Raw genomic sequence first — 20,586 nt, 5'->3', positions numbered from 1 at the left:
TTTCATTTTTTTAAGCTACCTCACACAGAAAGGTATCATTTATATTTCACTTGCTCAATAGCCTTTTGTGGCCAATGGCTATCATACTGAATGGCACAGATACAGTTAATTTCCATTATTGCAGAAAATTCTATTGAACAGCCTCTTGTAGAGGCTTGGTACACATATGCCACAATAAATATTATTCAAGAATATAATTTATGCAATAGGATTATATTGCATATATTAATTCATTAATTTTGATAGAGATTTTTGATAGAGAATGTAGATAATTTACAAAAAGTCAAACATCTTTGTAAGCATTTTGACATGAATCAACTATTTGCATCTCAATTACAAGAGATAGGGTCTAGCACATGACAGGTGCTAAATAAACATTCGTTGAATGAATAAATTCATAAATGAACAAGTATTTTTGTGTATACAAAAAGATTTATGTAGCTCATTTTTCTTGCTATTGAAGGGATACTATACACTGTTTTCAAAATAAGGAACGATAATGTAGTCTGGAAGAAAAAACACATTAAGCAAGAAATAGAACATTGCGCTAGATCAAGTGCTCAATAAGGCAAGGGAATGTTTAGATGAGCAGGTCTTCATTGTTAGAAAGAATAAGAAGTTTTTTTTGCAGATGGAGAAAGGATGTACAGTGAATTCTCTAGAACAGTAGGTAAAAGAAAAATGAAAAGTCTGCTAGACAAAAGGGCAGTAGAAACCAACCTGTTGGAGTTGGGAAAAAGGCTGATTCATTTTGAGGGGATATAGAGATTATGAGAGTCTTAGTAGAATGAAGGATTCCAGTTGGCAAAATTGAAAAATTGAATGTAGTACAATCAATTTAGATATTCTTACATTAGCAATGGTTCTTCTGAAATTGTTGTAATATAACTGTGTTTTAGGATAATTGTTTTTCTCTGAAAAAAAAAAAAAAACAAATAACACAGAAAATATAGGCATAACATAATGCGAGTTTAGTCTCATTTTCTAAAAATGACTAGAGAAGTGTGAGAACCAAGGACCAATGGGTCCCAAGAGACAAATCATAGCACTATAGAGAGTTACAAAGGAAAGCTAATCTGACATTATGAAGCTACTTCATTGCCTGTGGAATGTGTATATTTCAATGCTAGTATAAGCAAGATGGCAGTAGCCTTTGTTCTAACAGGGTCTGATGATAGTTTGTATATTTAAAACATGTCACAACTACACACTCACTTTTCTTCCTATAGATAACAGTAAAGAACGGCTACTGACAATTTCAAGTGCAATCACTTATCTTCTTTACAGAGCCATTTTGATCTTCCTCTTCACTCACCAGAGTATCAAATAAAACTATGTTCCCAGTACACAGCATGGTTCTGAATAGTGAAGATAACAAAGCTAGCTTCTATTAATTATCATTCTATTAGCTGATATTGGTAGTCAGGCTTGAATGTCACATGCGAATAATGAGAAATTATTTTAACTAATTAATTGACACTCATATTTAGAAACATATTCAATGTCTCCAGTGATAATAGTGTTTCATAAGCAATAAAAGCAACTCAGAACATGGGAAAGAGATCAATTTAAGGAAATCATCTTCGATTCTTCCTATGCCCTTACATGACCCTTCCAAATATCCTTATTTTCCAAGTGCACATTTTTATTAATTTTTATTGGAAATGTGTATGTAAAATTGAACAAAATGTAGCAAAAGCAAAAATAGTAAAAAACAAAAATAGTAAAAAACAAAAAAAAAAACAAGAAAAAAAGAGTACACGATGAAAAATAAATTCCTATTCTATTTAAGATGCCAATCTTCTTCCAATAGGTAACCAGTATTACTGGATTTGCGTGTATTAATTTCTTTCCAGAAAAAAAGTCTGTCTCTCAGATATTATAGGTAATGTTATATATACTCCTAATAATGGCAAAACAGTATTCCTATACAAACTGTTGTTTAAAGTAGAAGAGTATTGTTAAGTATAGATGAATGTGTGCCACTTTTCAGTGAGCCAGACATTGAACTTGTTCTGAGTCATTTTCAAATGCAAGATCTCTTACAAAGAATATCTTCTGACATAGTGTTTTATATATCTTACTTTGGCACACCTGAAGGCTACTTTCTGAAAAAGTAGTGTTCCAAAGATATTTTTTTTTTAGATATTTCCAATTGGTTCTCCAAAGAGGATATTTTCTTATGTGATTATATAATAAAATATCAGAATATATGTGCAAGGAACTGCATGAGGCAAGGAAGAAAATTACCTATTTTATGTATATTCTTTTGTAATGCCTCTCAGACTCTATTTCTAAGGCTGTGAGTAATTAAGTCTGTAAGTGAATAAATAATTTCAGCAAAATTAGTTTTGCTGGCCATTTTTAATTTGATAAATATAACTGCATGATATTTAATTTTAAATATATTAGACAAAATGTCAAAGACAAATCTTGTATAGTTATTTACTTTAGCAATTGCATAGAGACACAGTTATAAATGATCACTCATTGTTTTCCTCCAGGAGAAACTTTTATTTTCTACTTTAATATATGTGATATATACATAACATATATTACATATAATTATATATATAAATGTGACATATTATATATATATCTAATTTCAATTTCAAAAGCCTTAAAAATATATGCCCTTTAATTTAGACCTGAAAAATGGGTCATTTATTCAATAGAGTTGAACAGACTTCTTAGCCATTACTGTGGAGGAATTTAAACTTAGCATTAGAATTCCATAATCTTAACTCACCAGTTAGCCTAACAACAACAACAACAACAACAACAACAACAAAATGCAAGCTCTACTGGCTTTAGATGTTGATCAATACTCATGAAGTCATCCAATGATTAATAACAAATTTCCTTGTTTAAATCCTCATTAGGTTGTTTCTTAAAGCATCATTATTCTTGTCTAAGCATTTTAATATTCTAAAGACAACACACAGTGATACACAAATGTGAAAGGTTACCTTAAGAAAAGTATTTAATATAATAATTCCTCTTGTGCTCATGTTGGACTAAAATAATAAATTTGGATAATAATAAATATAAATTTACAAAAATATATGGCCAATTTGAAGTGGCAAGTATGCTACTTATGGTTTAAATTTAAATTTGCAGGTTTCAAATTATGGTCATAATTGATATTGACAATTATATTTGCATTATAAGTGCCAAATATATTTGCCAGATATATTTCCCTACATGATATGTATATGTATTTATGATGAAACTCTCTCAACAGATAATTCTAATATGCAAAAATATATTTGCAAACATTTGGACAAATGTGATTTTCACATCCAACTCCATCAAATAATTTTTAATATTAATAAACTCAATTCTGGAGAGATATATTTGATCAATCATTTAATTTTACAATGGCCAAATGTGTCTGTGTAATTAAGTGCAGTGCATGCGTCTAAGTGGTGTCTGAAACCATGTATACACATACGGCTATATGTGTTTTAGTACAGACTAAAACATGGATACGTTTGTTCATGCGGGTAAAAATTTTGGCTCAAATTTGATCAGTCTTATGTAATTCATTTATATATTTTCTAGGCAATAGTCAACATTCAATGGAAATAAAGAAATAGATTAATAACTGAGGCTTTCCCTTGTATCTATGATGTTTTCCCTCTTGTGTTCTTCTGTTCTGATCTCTTCATGTCACAGTATTTTCTAAAAATTCATTCTCTTGCAAAGTATCTTATAGAGACACCTAGTGGCAAAAGGTAATGGTGGCTTCTGGGGCCATCCTTAATGTTGAGTTCATGGTAGAAAGTTTTCATCATTTATGTATTTGAACCACAAGAAGCAAACTAGATTATTAGCATAAGTGTTCCTAACAAAACCATAACCTAAACTAATTCCAAACATATTTAATACCTCTTAGTTGAATAACATTTACTTTAATTAGGACAATAAGTGTTTAAAATAAAAGTAATACAATGCCAAAAATTAAACTTTGATATTAATCCAATTATAAAGATTTAAAACAGCGATAAAATAATAAAATATAACAGCTTTCTTTCAGCTATTTTGAAAATTTCAATAATCGATTAAGACAATTTAGGACCTTTCAGAACTTCTGCAAAGTTAATCAATAGTGAAAATTATGTTTCTGATAGGACTCAATATTTATATCCCAAAGGTTTCTGGCTGTAATTCCTATATAATTTTAAATTTAAATATTACATTTTCATTTTGACAATATAAAAGTAAGTTTAAACTTAAAAATAAGTTTTCTAAAATGTTTATATAATGTTAAAAGTTTATGACTATTTAAAAAATACAGAAATCAGCCTTTTGCGGATGAAATGTAAGTTATATTTGTTTATGTAATGTATCTATAGCTAGTGGCTGTCATTCCTAGTCAAATGGTTCTAAATTTAATGAAAAGTTCTATTACAAGATTTTGTTTTCATTATCTGAAATTACATATTACTTCCTTCCTTCCTCTCCCTTGAACATAACCCACACTTGAACCAAATTGTTTCCAAACAAAGTATTTATGGGATAAAGTAAAAAAAAAAAAAATATATATATATATACACACACATATATATATGTATAATATATGCAGGGGAAAGTCCAAAAAAGATTGCAAAACCTCAGGAGACTGCAATGTTCATCACCTGAGCTATAAATACATCTTAGAACATAGGCGTATTATCAGAATCTATATTAATATTAAAAGTGATCAATCAGAATATTTTAACCACAATATTATCCCAAATATTACTGACTAAAACAATACCAAAAAAATACCAATCATAATTAAGACAAAATTAATTCCAAAATGAAGTGGATAAAATATATTTATATGGAGAAACTACACAGTTATCTAAGGAACAGGCACATGTGCACTCAGCCTGCACTGGGCCACTTATTATGATCAAATTTTCTTTTATACCTGGGATGAACGGCAGGTCTAATATTACAAACATTGAAAACATGTCTTATGAATGTAAAGACCCCCCTTTTGGGGATGGAGGTGTCTGGTTTCACGGTAAGAGCCAAGAGTACTTACTGTAAAGATGACTCTAGTGGAGTTTAGCAGGTGACTCTTCAAGAAACTCGCTTTCTATCGATATTGCATTTACTTAGGGGTTTTCCAGCTTTTTGGTACACACCAAATGTATTCACAAACATTCCCTCTGAAAGTCGTTCACATTCCCTTGTGTTGGCTAGGCACACCTATAACACTTAATTCTACTTAAAAAGAGAAAAGAACAGTAGCGCCCTTTTTTGCAGCTAAGAGGAACCACTCCCTTTTCCAGGATCCTTTACAGTATGTACATGAGACAGCAGCATTCTAAATGGCAGAGGAAGGCAGGCGATCAGCACAGGGCTGAAATCATCTGTCCCTGTCCACCAGCAAGCCTGGCACTGTCGGGGTTACTTCCACTCCTCCCTTTCCCAATCCGAGAATTGCACAGTCCCACGCTCCTATTACGCACATGGTCCAAGACTCCTCTGTCTCCTCCGCTTGTGACATCCAAGGGGGCTCCGGTTGCGCCGCCCTAGCCCACGGACGCCTTCGCCCTCGGCTGCCACCTATCGGCCAAAGAGCGCTCGCTTCGCCCCGGGCCCATCATGTCCGCTGCAGCTTGGCTCGCACCAGCGGCGCGACAATAAACAAGTGCACTGGACTGGGCCCTGCACCCGCTCCGGAGCGGCGATCTAGGAGACCCGGCGTTGCTTACCACGTTGCCACCTCCTCGGCGCCCGGGAGGAAGACGCGACTTTCTCGGAGTTTTTTTTAGAGCCACCGGGCTGCCAGGACACGCCACAGGCAGAGAACGACGCTGCTCCTGCCCCCCCAGGCCCCCCCGCAGAAACCCCAAAGGATGTCGGTGATAGAGAGTTCCAAATAATGACGATCGTGCGCCGCATCTGGGGAAGGGATACAGGAAAAAAAAAAAAAAAAAAACCTGCAGGCAGAAAGAGAGAGAAGAAAAATTGAGCAAGAATGGAAGAAGATGAAACTGCCAAACGGATGCGGGAGCCTCTCAAATACTAATTAGGGGCTGCGGCGGCGGCGGGCTCCGCGCGGGGACAGCCGCGGCGGGATCCCAGCGCGGTGGTCGCCGCTGCGCGGGGGGCAAAGGACAGCGCAGGAGCTGAAGCCGCCGCCGGAGCAGCCGAGGGGCCGGTGCCACCTTCGCTCGCCCCCTCACTACCATGTACAGTGTGCGCTGCAAGAAGAAGGCGGGAGATGCATGCACACCCCCGCGACCCGCTCCCTCTGGCTCGTCCCCGGGCGTGCGGCACTGACCAGGGGGGAATGTGGTGAAGACGGCGCGGAGGAGAGCCGAGGGGGGAGGGGAGGGCCGGCCGGCTCGAACCCAGGCCCAAGGGTGCGAGGAGCCGGAGGAGGCTGGAGGGGGCGGCAGCCACAGCTGGGTCGGAGAAAGTTGCCCCCCACGCAGATGGGAACTGTGAGTACCCCCTGGGGGAAGGGAGCAGCTAAGGCTGCCGGGGACCCTTCGATCGCGCGGGAGCGAGGATGGGAGCGAGTGTGCGAGTGAGCCTGAGTGTGAGCGGGTGCGAGCGCTCGGCGGGGCTGACCGTCACGTTGGCGGGGCCGGCGGTGCCAGGCAGTCTTCTCTGCGTCCCCCTCCTCCTGCTCCGTGCCTCCCTCCCAGCAGCTCCCCCTCCCCGCCCCGCCCGGCTCCGACTCCCGGCCCCTACCGCGAGGCGCCTCTCCTGCCGGTCCTCAGCCGCCCCCTCCCGCCGCCTTCCCATCCCGCCGCTCCAGATCGCCCCCCGCTCTCCCCCTCGCAACCCTGCCGCCCGCTCCGACTACCGCGGAGAGCGCCGGGGATAGCCGTTTGGGGAGCCCCGGAACCCGCCGTAGCTACCGCGGCGGCGGCCCCGGGCTGGCGGCGTCCGGGCGCCTCTTTCCTCTAGCCCCTGGGACCGCGCTGCTCGCAGCCTCCCCGCCCTGCCTGGGCTTGGAAAACCCAGTGCCTACCCCAAAAAGGGTTTTTTGCATGTGTGTGTGTTTTTAAAAGGTGGTTAGGATGAGTGGGCCTTGGAGATGTGAGACCTGGTAAGTCTACCATTTACTTTGCAAAAGAGGTTCGTGTGTGTGTGTGTGTGTGTGTGTGTGTGTNGTGTGTGTGTGTGTGTGTGTGTGTGTGTGTGTGTGTGTGTGTGTGTGTGTGTGTCTGTGTCTGTGCAGCAGGGTGGCTTTCTTTCCCTCTCCTCCCTCCCCTTCCTCCGTTTTCCCTTCCTTCTCTTTGGGGCGGGGTGGGGGAGGGGGAGCCTCGCGTCCTGGAACTCCGGGTGCCTCTGCCTGGGCGGCCTCTTGAGCAGCTGTGTCTGGAGCCTCCGCTCGGCCTGGGTGCTGGGCTCTAATCTGAGCCTCTCCGTGCTGCTTAATGCAGGGATGTACGGGGCAGTGATCCAGTATCTAAATTCTTTGAGAGAAAACAAATAGTCCCCCCGCCCCCGCCCTCAAAAAAAAAAAAAAAAAATCCGAGAATCTGAGAATGTTCAGCGCATCCGCGAATTTGCATCGGAGGTGCGTTTCCCCCTCAGAATGTCAGCCTTTCCAGGCTCATTCAACTTTATTTTCTCCAATTTTTGGTCTACTTTGCTAGCAAGGAGGAGGGGAAAGGGAATGGGTAGAAAGGAAGCTCTTCGACCCTTGCTAACTAGAACTGAATTAAAGTTGTAAACGTTAGAGTTTAATACTGGCTGAACAGAATTTGCAATGGGCTTTCAGATGGGGTGGGAGGTGAATGGGGGCGGGGAAGGACAGGGAGGGAGGGGGAGGGGACCCAACCTCGCTGAATGGATGTGAGGATTTGATCCAGCGGAGAACTGAAATTTCAAGGTAAAGGTTTTTCTTTCACTGGGGATGTTTTTGCCGCTTTTAAGCCGGGAGACGTTTACCGTTGAGTTGGGAGGTCGGGGATACTTGAGAGGTTTATGCACTGTGGTTCCGATTCGTCTCGACACGTCTGGGTGGCCACACGTGAATGATTCGCAGTCACACTGGCACATGTGCTTGTGAATGCAGGGGCGTTTAATAACGCGGGCTGGAGTCGACTTGGGGATCAGGAGCAAGGTCTCCAGGCTTGAACCGCTGTCTCGGAAATATCTTGGGTTTAGTTTGGGGCAGCAATTTGATAATTAGACTCCGGTAGTGAGGTAAAGGCAAGGTTGACCAGAGAAAAGGTATAGGTTCCTAGAACCCAGCATTTCTACCAAATGTCCCCCACCCCGTTAACCAGCGCAGCGCGCGCGCCCCCCCCCCCCACACACACACTCTCACACTTTCATTCCATTTATGTCCTTCCTTTAAGAGTTGCTGTTGATCAGAAGTAGGAAGTGGAAGGAAGCCTTCAAGGGGACAAAAAGCAAGCAAGGAAAAAAAGGGGGGAGGAGGTCATACTGATTCCTGGGGGAGATGAAATTCGGATATTAAAGAACTGACCTAAGTCACTTACAGTTCTCCCTCCCACCTTTCTATTTTGCCTCTTAATCAGTCCAGGCGTCCTTTCCCTGAGATCAGAAAAAGGAGGAAGGGGAGCGTTAACAATTAAATGTAATAAGCAAGTCCAAAGATGGGGATGCTGTCGAGGTGGTAGTTCCGTGCAAACCTTGCTATTACCGTGGCAAATAGACGCGGAGTCCAAGGTAAGGGAGGCTTTGGCGCTGATCCTTGGTTTACTTTTAGCTGATTCCCGGTAAGCGGTAGGAACGTCCTTTTTAAACTCTAGGCATCGGGAGATATTCCGAGATTGCGGATGCCTTCGCTGAGTTCTTTGTAATCCATCGTGCAGAACTATTTCAGTGGCTTGAAGATTAGGTTTGGTAGCGTCGCTGACATGATCAATGAGAAGTGGTCGCAGGGCGCTCTCAGGGAAGCCCTGCTAAGTGACACTGTGCATGCAATTAGGACGCTGATGTGCTTAATAGCGTGGTAGTGAAGTCCACCATCAAAGCAAATGCGCTCTCCTTTTTCTCCTCACTCAAAGCTCCGGAAGACAATTGGTGATTTAAGAGCTTCTTCTGGCTCCTTTGATGCATTATTTTACACCCTTTTTGCCTCTGAAAAGTAGTCTTTAGGTTCCCACTGTGGCATTTCTAGAGATGGTTTAAAATACCCCAAGCATCTTGGCTCCTTGCCTTTCTGTGAAATGAGAGACCTTCGTGGTGAGCTGTTAACCGAAGAGGTTCTGAAAGAAAGAAAGTGGGGGCTGGGTATAGGTGAGGTGGGAACCTTGTAAAATGGTGCTGCTTTTTTCTTAAATTAGAACCCTGAAACTGAACTGACAGCCATTTTATGTATATTTATGGATTGGTTTTGAAAATGTGGGGGGAGTAGAGAACACTTAAAAGGGACTTTATCTAACCGGCCCTTATCTTGTAAAAAGCAGCATATTTGTGCTGTGCTCATTAAAAAAAAAAAAATGAAATCAACCTTTAAATCAAAATGTATAATAGATTTTAATAAAATCTGGAGAATGTCAATGTTTCACGGGGGGGGGCGTGTCATTTATATCTCTTCCTTTTGGGTTTTAGAGTAATGAGATTAAAGAAAGAGAGGGACTTTCTGACTGATCCCTTAAATTTTTTGTCATATTCTGTTGTTTCCTTGTTTCCTCTGTCCCTTACAGGAGGTAAAATGCACACTTGCTGCCCCCCAGTAACTTTGGAACAGGACCTTCACAGAAAAATGCATAGCTGGATGCTGCAGACTCTAGCGTTTGCTGTAACATCTCTCGTCCTTTCGTGTGCAGAAACCATCGATTATTATGGGGAAATCTGTGACAATGCATGTCCTTGTGAGGAAAAGGATGGCATTTTAACTGTGAGCTGTGAAAATCGGGGGATCATCAGTCTCTCTGAAATTAGCCCTCCCCGTTTCCCAATCTACCACCTCTTGTTGTCAGGAAACCTTTTGAACCGTCTCTATCCCAATGAATTTGTCAATTACACTGGGGCTTCAATTTTGCATCTGGGTAGCAATGTTATCCAGGACATTGAGACCGGGGCTTTCCACGGGCTGCGGGGTTTGAGGAGATTGCATCTGAACAATAATAAACTGGAACTTCTGCGAGATGATACCTTCCTTGGTTTGGAGAACCTGGAGTACCTACAGGTCGATTATAATTACATCAGCGTCATTGAACCCAATGCTTTTGGGAAACTGCATTTGTTGCAGGTGCTTATCCTCAATGACAATCTTTTGTCCAGTTTACCCAACAATCTTTTCCGTTTTGTGCCCTTAACGCACTTGGACCTCCGTGGGAACCGGCTGAAACTGCTGCCCTATGTGGGGCTGTTGCAGCACATGGATAAAGTTGTGGAGCTACAGCTGGAGGAAAACCCTTGGAATTGTTCTTGTGAGCTGATCTCTCTGAAGGATTGGTTAGACAGCATCTCCTACTCAGCCCTGGTGGGGGATGTGGTTTGTGAGACCCCCTTCCGCTTACACGGCAGGGACTTGGATGAGGTATCCAAGCAGGAACTTTGTCCAAGGAAACTTATTTCTGACTATGAGATGAGGCCGCAGACGCCCTTGAGCACCACGGGATATTTACACACCACCCCGGCCTCAGTGAATTCCGTGGCCACTTCTTCCTCTGCTGTTTACAAACCCCCTCTGAAGCCCCCTAAGGGGACCCGCCAACCCAACAAGCCCAGGGTGCGCCCCACCTCTCGGCAGCCCTCCAAGGACTTGGGCTACAGCAATTATGGCCCCAGCATCGCCTACCAGACCAAATCCCCGGTGCCTTTGGAGTGTCCCACCGCGTGCACTTGCAACCTGCAGATCTCTGATCTGGGCCTCAACGTAAACTGCCAGGAGCGAAAGATCGAGAGCATCGCTGAACTGCAGCCCAAGCCCTACAATCCCAAGAAAATGTATCTGACAGAGAACTACATCGCTGTTGTGCGCAGGACAGACTTTCTGGAGGCCACCGGGCTGGACCTCCTGCACCTGGGGAACAACCGCATCTCGATGATACAGGACCGCGCTTTCGGGGATCTCACCAACCTGAGGCGCCTCTACCTGAATGGCAACAGGATCGAGAGGCTGAGCCCGGAGTTATTCTATGGCCTGCAGAGCCTGCAGTATCTCTTCCTCCAGTACAATCTCATCCGCGAGATTCAGTCTGGAACTTTTGACCCGGTCCCAAACCTCCAGCTGCTATTCTTGAATAACAACCTCCTGCAGGCCATGCCCTCAGGCATCTTCTCTGGCCTGACCCTCCTCAGGCTAAACCTGCGGAGTAACCACTTCACCTCCTTGCCGGTGAGTGGAGTTTTGGACCAGCTGAAGTCACTCATCCAAATCGACCTGCATGACAACCCTTGGGATTGTACCTGCGACATTGTGGGCATGAAGCTGTGGGTGGAGCAGCTCAAAGTGGGCGTCCTAGTGGACGAGGTGATCTGTAAGGCGCCCAAGAAATTCGCTGAGACCGACATGCGCTCCATTAAGTCGGAGCTGCTGTGCCCAGACTATTCAGATGTAGTGGTGTCCACGCCCACACCCTCCTCCATCCAGGTCCCCGCGAGGACCAGCGCCGTGACTCCCGCAGTTCGGCTGAACAGCACTGGGGCCCCTGCGGGCTTGGGCGCAGGCGGAGGGGCGTCGTCAGTGCCCTTGTCTGTGTTAATCCTCAGCCTCCTGCTGGTTTTCATCATGTCCGTCTTCGTGGCCGCCGGGCTCTTCGTGCTGGTCATGAAGCGCAGGAAGAAGAACCAGAGCGACCACACCAGTACCAACAACTCCGACGTGAGCTCCTTCAACATGCAGTATAGCGTGTATGGCGGCGGCGGCGGCTCAGGCGGCCACCCACACGCGCACGTGCACCACCGCGGTCCCGCGCTGCCCAAGGTGAAGACGCCCGCGGGCCACGTGTACGAATACATCCCCCACCCACTGGGCCACATGTGCAAAAACCCCATCTACCGCTCCCGAGAGGGCAACTCCGTAGAGGATTACAAAGACCTGCACGAGCTCAAGGTCACCTACAGCAGCAACCACCACCTGCAGCAGCAGCAGCAGCCGCCGCCGCCACCGCAGCAGCCACAGCAACAGCCCCCGCCGCAGCTGCAGCTGCAGCCCGGGGAGGAGGAGAGGCGGGAAAGCCACCACTTGCGGAGCCCCGCCTACAGCGTCAGCACCATCGAGCCCCGGGAGGACCTGCTGTCACCGGTGCAGGACGCCGATCGCTTTTACAGGGGCATTTTAGAACCAGACAAACACTGCTCCACCACCCCCGCCGGCAATAGCCTACCGGAATATCCTAAATTCCCGTGCAGCCCCGCTGCTTACACTTTCTCCCCCAACTATGACCTGAGACGCCCCCATCAGTATTTGCACCCGGGGGCAGGGGACAGCAGGCTGCGGGAACCGGTGCTCTACAGCCCCCCGAGTGCTGTCTTTGTAGAACCCAACCGGAACGAATATCTGGAGTTAAAAGCAAAACTAAACGTTGAGCCGGACTACCTCGAAGTGCTGGAAAAACAGACCACATTTAGCCAGTTCTAAAAGCAAAGAAACTCCCTGGGAGCTTTTGCATTTAAAACAAGCAAGCAGACATACACGGTGAACACATTTGATTAATTGTGTTGTTTCAACGTTTAGGGTGAAGTGCCTTGGCACGGGATTTCTCAGCTTCGGTGGAAGATACAAAAAGGGTGTGCAGATTCCTTTAAAATTTACACGTGGGAAACATTTGTGTAAACTGGGCACATCACTTTCTCTTCTTGCGTGTGGGGCAGGTGTGGAGAAGGGCTTTATGGAGGGCGATTTGCTGCGCGGGTGACTTGTGAAAGATCGCAGTCATTTTTATAGTGGTTGGAAGTGCTAAGAATGGTCGATGATGGCTGCGCATAGATTCTACTCTTCCTTTTTTGCTCCCGCCTCACCCCGCCCCCGCCCCACCTCCCTTTCTCCCCTTTTAAGCCATGGGTGGGTCTAACTGGCTTTTGTGGAGAAATTAGCACACCCCAACTTTAATAGGAAGTTTGTTCTCTTCCCCCCTCCTCCTTCTCTCTTTCCCTCCCCTCCCTTCTCATTTCTTTTCTTTGTTTTTAAAGGATGTGTTTGTATGCATTCGGACATTTGAATTAAAAAACAAAAGTATTGTGATCCTGAAAAGGATCACCATAGATGTGGACAAATCATTAAAATTACAGAGCTATATGATCCATAATTGATTAGTCAAAATAACTTATTGATGAAATATACAAATATTTTATTGTAGCACCTATTTTTATATGCACATTTAGCATTCCTCTTTCCTTCACTATTTAGCCTATGATTTTGCAGAGGTGTCACACTGTATTAGGAGCTGCATTTCAAAAACTGATGCGGTATCAGGAAGGCATTTTCAATCATTAAAAATGTGGAGAATTTAATAGCAAAATCTTTAAAAGCCAGTGCAACCCACCCAGTTGAATCTGTATTATTTTTATTTTAAGAAAAATGAGCTGATTGTATCCCAATGTATAAAAAAAAGGGCAATTAATTGGGCCATTCCAGTGAGAATTGTGTGCAAGTTTTTGGTTTTATTTGAAAAGATTCGAAAGTATTATTAGTGAACCAAAATGACATGATTTGACTACTATTGTAGCCGATTTTAGATTGTTTAACCAAACCCAGTTGCATTTGTACAGATCCACATGTACTGGCACCTCAGAAGACCAAATTATGGACTGTACAAGTCTCTATACAATGTCTTTATCCCTGTGGGCAGCAAGCAATGATGATAATGACAAACAGGATCTCTGTAAGATGGGGCTACTGTTGTTACAGTCTCATATGTATCCCAGCACATGTAATTTTTTAAATAGTTTCTGAATAAACACTTGATAACTATGTCAAATATGAGGGATGGAAGTAATGATTACTTGAGGTGCAAAAGACTTACCTATGTGTAAGTTAAGCCTTTGTTGGTTCAGGGAAGTATGATATTCTAAATGTGTCACTTAATGTGCTTATTAATGATATTTCAATTATATACATTGTTTCCTTACTGAAGTATTCATCTACTACATGGAGCTTGGTAAGTAATATATTGCATATTCACTTTTTTCTCAATATAATGTATTTATCATATCAGTATTATTTATTCAGTTTGCAGTTTTCCATGGTTTTTGTATTTTTAACTTGTGTAAAACTACCTTCAACAGTTATGATGGATTACTTATATAAAGTTGATCAGTATTCTAAATGCTCAAAATGTTGGTGGATATGAGCTCATCATCTTTTAATAAGGTTTTCTAGTGATTCTAGACAACAATTTAAGCTTAAGAAATGTTTGAATTAATCTGAAACTTAAAGAGCTATGTGCTTCATTGCTATTGGTGGATCTCCCTATAATCTCACCTGGAATTTGTACAGTATCAAGGGCTGTTCATGAACTCTGTGTTTAAAGAACAATTTCCATGGCATTCTGCCACAAAGAGGCAGCATTCACCCATGAGTAAATTGACAGTAACTACTTGAATTCAGATTGAACAGGTGGTAACAGTTTTCCTTAGTATTAAAAAAAAAAAAAAATTGTAATGCTACATTGACCAAGTACAGTAAGCTATTCATATTGTCTGCAACATTTTCTTTTCTAAAGTTTTTTTTCAAAGAGGAAAGGAATAAGCTTAATAATGCCATGGTATTCGCATGAAGAAAAGTGCATCTCTTGCTCTTCATCTACCTCCTCTATATTATTAGATCCAGGGTTAGAAAAGAAAAGATAAATACTAGCATTTGACTTCACAGTTCAGATTGTTATTCTTCACAGCAGCAGACGGTTTTTTTTTTTTAAATGTCAATATCACTTTTTCAACCTTCTTATATATAGGTATGACAATTTTATAAATTATAAAATATAAATGGAAAATGGAAACCTCCTTGTAACTTAACTTTTATTTCTTGATGCACAAAATAAAAAGGTAAGAATGACTTAAATTTAATGACTTAGTACTGGACAATATAAGTAACTGTCAAAGAAAGTTTAGTGATGTAGTTTTCAAAGATTTACAAAATTTTATTTTAAAACTACAGCATCATTTCACCTAATTTTGTCACATACACTCCCTTTAGGGAGTGGTTCATTTTTATCTTTACTCTTCCTGAGTTGTCCAATATTTTATTTTAATCTTGAAAATAACAATTATAGATTGATTTTTAAAAGATACTCCTAATTTTTATGTTTTCCCACTGTATTAAGAAAATAAAAGTAAACTCATCTTTTCATAAAGTCGAAACATTTTTTATCATCTCAGAATCATGAAACTGCACAGAATTAAAAAATGAATTATTTTTCTCCTACCAATGGTTTCCTGCCAATACATTAACTTTTAAGGTAGAATACAGGCTGTATAATTTTGAATATTTAATTTCTGTTGCTTCAAGTTGTTCACTGAGTAGACAATTAGACTGGGTATATCAGTAGTTTGTGACTGGATTAAGAAACCCTGCAAATTCTCTTCACAGAATTTTGGGGAACAAAATATGTAATGTTTCAGGCATCAATTAAATTTTGGATGCAATCTAAGCTACCCTTTGTGCTTGTTCGATTTACTATGTTGCATAAATCTCATATAAATGTATTTCCAGGTAGATATTACAAAATATTATTTTTATGTCTATGTGATTATTATGTAAATACTTAAATTATCTAAGAGAAAATAAATATATTCCAAGTAAATGTAGATAATTTGTATGCTAATATAAAAAATTAATTACAGCTAAACTATTGATTGAAGTTGTAAGTTAAACCACCTTAGAATAGATAGCAGACTTGGAACATGTCTTTTGTTTAGTCAAGATTATCGCCTTTACACATGAAAAGTGGAAGTTTTTGACAAATTTCCTGGGTACCCAAGTCTCTCCCTCACCACTGTTCCCTTAATGCTAACAAGAAAATCAAACTAGTTTATAATGAGAACATTTTCACATACTGTGAAAAAAGTTACAGTTTAAGAATTGAATCCAAGATTGCAGTTTATGTCCTTATGTATGAATTACATTTGTGTTACTACCTTGTGTTGTTGGCAAAATATTCAAATTAATATTTATAATTTTCTTTTTCCTAGTCTGTTATTTCTTTTTTCCTTATATCTCCTCCTTCCCTCCTTCCTACTCTCTTTTTCCATTTTTTTCTTCATTATTTTTCAATAAGATAAGGGAAAAAGTGAAAATAGCTTAGTACCAGTTTGAAATGTCAAAAGCTGGCTATTTAATTTCAAGAGTTCCATAAATGCTTACCAAAGTCACATGACTCCATATTAATGACAGTACAGTGGATCACAAGTATTCTGTCCATCCATTTGGAAATGTGCTCTTCTTGCACTTTTCAGAGGGCTCCAAATTAAAATATTTGCAGGTATGTCAAGATACCTGGAATGACTACTTTTAAGAATAAATTTTACACTAAGAAAAAGGAACCAGAAACATCAAAGCAACCGATTTAAATACTAGAAGCCAGGCAGAGTTAATTAATTAATTTTCAAAGAGAATAAAATGTTGCAAAAGTGTAAGCTGCTATCATATTAACCGTTTTATTTATGCATAAGTTTCCACAAATCCTTTGAGGTCTCTACTATTGTGAATAGGTATGTGAGAATAAGATTAAAGTAGCTAGGCAGACATTAGTCATGTGCTTAAAAATACGTATCTAACATCTATACGCTGATAAACTTTATATTCATTGATATTGCATTTGACAGCTGTACGTTATTATTATTAATTTCAATTCAACTTAATGCCTTTCTATAACTAATCATATGGATTTCCATGAATATATGTAGCATGTATATCACATACAAAAATAGATATATTGTGAGTCATCACATACACATTTTTTCCCAAGTTTTTTTACATTTTGATATTTTCAAGTATTTCAAATTATACTTTTATTTTCATGCTTTAGGAATGTTAGATTGGGGATAGAAAATTTCATGCAGTAAAATTTTTGAATGTGACAATAATACAATACTTTCTGTTTCTTCCTCTGGTTTTAGCAGACCACGGCTTGCTAGGCACAGGTCAAATACTTCTCATGGTAACTGTACTAGTATTATAAAAACTGTACTAGTATTAAAAGAACAACATTTAACTCTAAGTTTGAGAGACTTAGATTGTTTCCTATAAAAATCTTCTGAATATTAAAATAGAAATATTTTATAGAAAATTAATGTTATAAATACATAAAATCATTTGATTTTTTATTTTCTATTAGTGATCAAAACAAAAATGTTATGATATATTGCACAATGCTAAGTATGTCAGATACATTTTTATTAGATCTTAGGAAAGTAATTTTATAGAGGAGAGTAACAGTCAAGTAATAGTCATAGAGATATGTTGAATAGAAATCTTACAGAGCTTTTTTTTATTAGGCATCTTTATTATTAATCATGAAGAAATACTGTATATTTCTACTATAAAATAGACATGTGTATACTTTAAAATATAATGGTTCTAAAAGTGGAAGTTATGAACCATTGTTTTGAAGGATATTTTTCATTTTTGTCATTTTTAATTTTAACGTATGCATAGATGAGATTATGGCTTTATTTTAAAGATTCATTTATACCTGGTCCACATTGAACAAATTTATATGCAGATTGTGTATTTCAAGAATTTTTTCAAGATATTGTAAGTTCAATTATTTCTTGATTGTAATACTTGAATATTGAATCATTTATATTCATTTATATTTATACAAGCAGCAAAATTCTGTTGGTTTTTGGTGTTTAGGCATATACATGTTTTATATTTTTACTCACACATTCATTTCTACCACTAGTGATCATTTCTAGCATTTTCAAGTAGCACACTTTTCAAAAATCTTACTGTATAATTCATTAAAAACAACGGTTAATAATGGCTATTGCAACCAAATTTGCTGTATATTTTCAATTTAGTATCTGCCTATTGAAATAAAATCTGAAGGGTGGCAGTAACTCCTCCAGAAATTGATTAGCAAATTTCTTTTAGGATACTATAATACTTTGACTAGCCTGTTTCATACACGAGAAGTTCATCAGTGTCATGCAGACTAAAATTTTATATACTAAATAGAATAATTGATATATAAAAGTGAAAAATTGACCAATAAATGTATATCACCTGTAATAATATATTTACATAAATTATCCACAGAAAAATTATGCTTTTAACTTTATAAACATGGAATATTTTTTGCTATATTAATATCCAAAGTCAAAAGGGTGTTTCACTCTGAAAGTTCTAACAATAGTGAAAAAATTATAGCTATCAAATTTATTGAAATCTTGCGTTTTAATATCTACTTTAAACCTCCACTTCAAAATATAAAGTTAATGGTACATGTTTTCTTTATATAGCTGAAATCTGCCCTTGTTAAACTTTCCTAAGATATATAATTATGCTTGATGGGTTTCTTCATATTTTTCTTTTTGTTTAGCATTTAAGTACCTAATATTAAAATATACAGTTATGAACTACCACTAGCTAAACTGTAATTTTTTAAAATGATATACCTCAATTTTATAATCTCCAAATTTTTTAATCTAGTGAACATGAATATATATATATATATATGCATCCAAATAAGAATGCTGAGATCTATAAATTACTCATTTTAGAGAATATTCAAAATTATTCACCAGACTGTCATTTAAAACCATTCAATCAAGTGATATACTTGTTACTCAGTTATGATGAAAGATCCCTAATTCTGAAATGGAAATGTAGTATCACACTGGAAATTGATATTTGTATGTTAAAAGATAATTATTGAGTTTTCAGATTATAAATTTTAAATATCCTTTCCAAGATTTTAAAAAATTATTTAAAGAGGGTCTTTGTATAAAAGTAACCATTTTAGGAAATTACTAATTTCCTGTCTTTCACAGTGTTGACTTTTAATTTAACAACTAAATTCCATCTTCCTTATAGCTTTTTACCCCAGAGAAGGTATTTTTTTGCTTAGCAATGTACTTCAGTCATCTGTTGTCCTATTGTGTTTTTGGCCTATTCTCTTAATTTAGAAGCTCTGCGTCCAAGGTTAGACATATGGAAAAAGGTCTCTATCATTGCCTTTCATTCTCACAACTGAATCATTCTACCACTGCCTCCCACCTCCTTGTTTTTTTGAAAAAAATGAAAAAAAAGATGATGATGTATCTTTTTATTTTGCTAACAAATTAATTTTAAGAATATCCTAACTCAAATTAGTGACATCCCCACATTATTAAAATAAAAATATGACAATTCAATTTCTAACATGACAATCAAGAACTATGTAAGCAGGACTTAATGGGAATAAGGGATGGGGATTTTAAATTGTCATTATGAACTTGTCATTGATTAGTAATTCTAAACATACAATATCTAAAAAAATAAAGGTGACAAATTCTTTTTTAGCATATTTAAAATTATACACTTTTGTTGACAGGGTAGGTCATATAGTTTACAAAATGCCACTGTTTTGTGCTTATAAACCCTTAGAAATTCTTTCCAACTGGTGACTCATGTGTTAACTCCTTAATAATCTTTTTATTTGATCAGAACAGCCTTATTTCCTTAAAAAAATATTTTGAATTCAAATGCTTTTAGCCTAGATGAACAGCTTCCATATTTCCATATTGTCTTAACCTAGAAACTTCATATAATTTCATATTATCAGCTAGACTATGAGTGTATTTTAACTTTGAAGCATGTTTAAATAAAATTTCATCCTCTACTATTAAAATGTATCTCTCATAATCATGGATTTTTATGTATTGTTCTTGGGGAGCTCAGAGTTTATCAAAAGCTTTATGTGTGATATATGAGGTAGCAAATTTTATGTCGATTCATATTAAGGAAATAAAAACTATAAGAAACACCAGAACAAATAATTTTACATTAAAAGGAGGAGCTGGCTTGTTGTATCTTAATATTGTATTTGAAATATAAATGTACTTCTTGGAGTCTCCCAGAGAAGAAATTATTCCTGTTTAGGTGATTTTGTAAAATGCACTGTCCCCCACAGCCCTTGGACAGCATAAGAGAAGTGGTAGAGGTAACTTAAGAGGTACGTGAATACAGAAGGAAAAGTATAATTGCAGCATACAGCATACACCAGAAGCTTTTCCTAAATTGTTCAACTGCTAATATACTTGACAAAAGTGCAAATGGTCAATTCAATGGAAATATGTGAAACATCAGATATTATGAGAATCACTTTTAGAATGACAGGTATAACTAGAAAAATCTGATCCAATAGAATTAGGACCAAAACTTTTTTAAATGGGGAAGACAAAATTGCCAGTTTTATTCAATGTCTTGAACAAAATAATGGGTACAATAAATATTTTCTTCACTATTGCTTATTGGGTCTATGATAGGTTATTTGTAAATAGATATATACCTACAGGAAGTAAAAGATAATGTAATCAAATTCGCAAACTCTCTGGATATGTTTGTTTCCTTTTAAGATTTTTTTTTTCTTGAGAAAGAAAACTGACACACTATCTAAAATAATTTTGGATTTTATTTCCCCTATGATTTTTATAACAAAATGTTACTTAGCTTTATATACACACACACACACACACACACACACACACACACACACA

General features: G+C 38.9%; 1 protein-coding gene across 6 annotated transcripts; it reads left to right on the top strand.

The window, feature by feature from the left end:
• Positions 1-6,066: 6,066 nt before the first annotated feature.
• On the top strand, positions 6,067-13,862 carry SLITRK5 (SLIT and NTRK like family member 5). Of its 6 annotated transcripts, none has more exons than XM_017517302.2 (3): positions 6,073-6,446; positions 8,505-8,655; positions 9,639-13,862. In XM_017517302.2, exon 3 carries the CDS (start codon positions 9,647-9,649, stop codon positions 12,521-12,523), a length of 2,877 nt encoding a protein of 958 aa, XP_017372791.1. In that variant the 5' UTR covers positions 6,073-6,446; positions 8,505-8,655; positions 9,639-9,646; the 3' UTR covers positions 12,524-13,862. The 6 variants fall into 6 exon arrangements, with proteins under 6 accessions (XP_017372790.1, XP_017372791.1, XP_037590411.1 ...); XM_037734483.1 differs by lacking the exon at positions 6,073-6,446 and adding an exon at positions 6,828-7,060; XM_037734482.1 differs by lacking the exon at positions 6,073-6,446 and adding an exon at positions 7,312-7,849.
• Positions 13,863-20,586: the final 6,724 nt, after the last annotated feature.

The sequence above is a fragment of the Cebus imitator genome, unplaced genomic scaffold, assembly GCF_001604975.1.
Source record: "Cebus imitator isolate Cc_AM_T3 unplaced genomic scaffold, Cebus_imitator-1.0 Scaffold626, whole genome shotgun sequence".
Taxonomy (NCBI): domain Eukaryota; kingdom Metazoa; phylum Chordata; class Mammalia; order Primates; family Cebidae; genus Cebus; species Cebus imitator.
This window is presented reverse-complemented; position numbering and strand designations above follow the sequence as displayed.

What these genes read in the sequence shown, in the direction of transcription:
- SLITRK5 (XM_017517301.2), top strand. Translation starts at nt 9,647, where the DNA reads ATGCACACTTGCTGCCCCCCAGTAACTTTGGAACAGGACCTTCACAGA.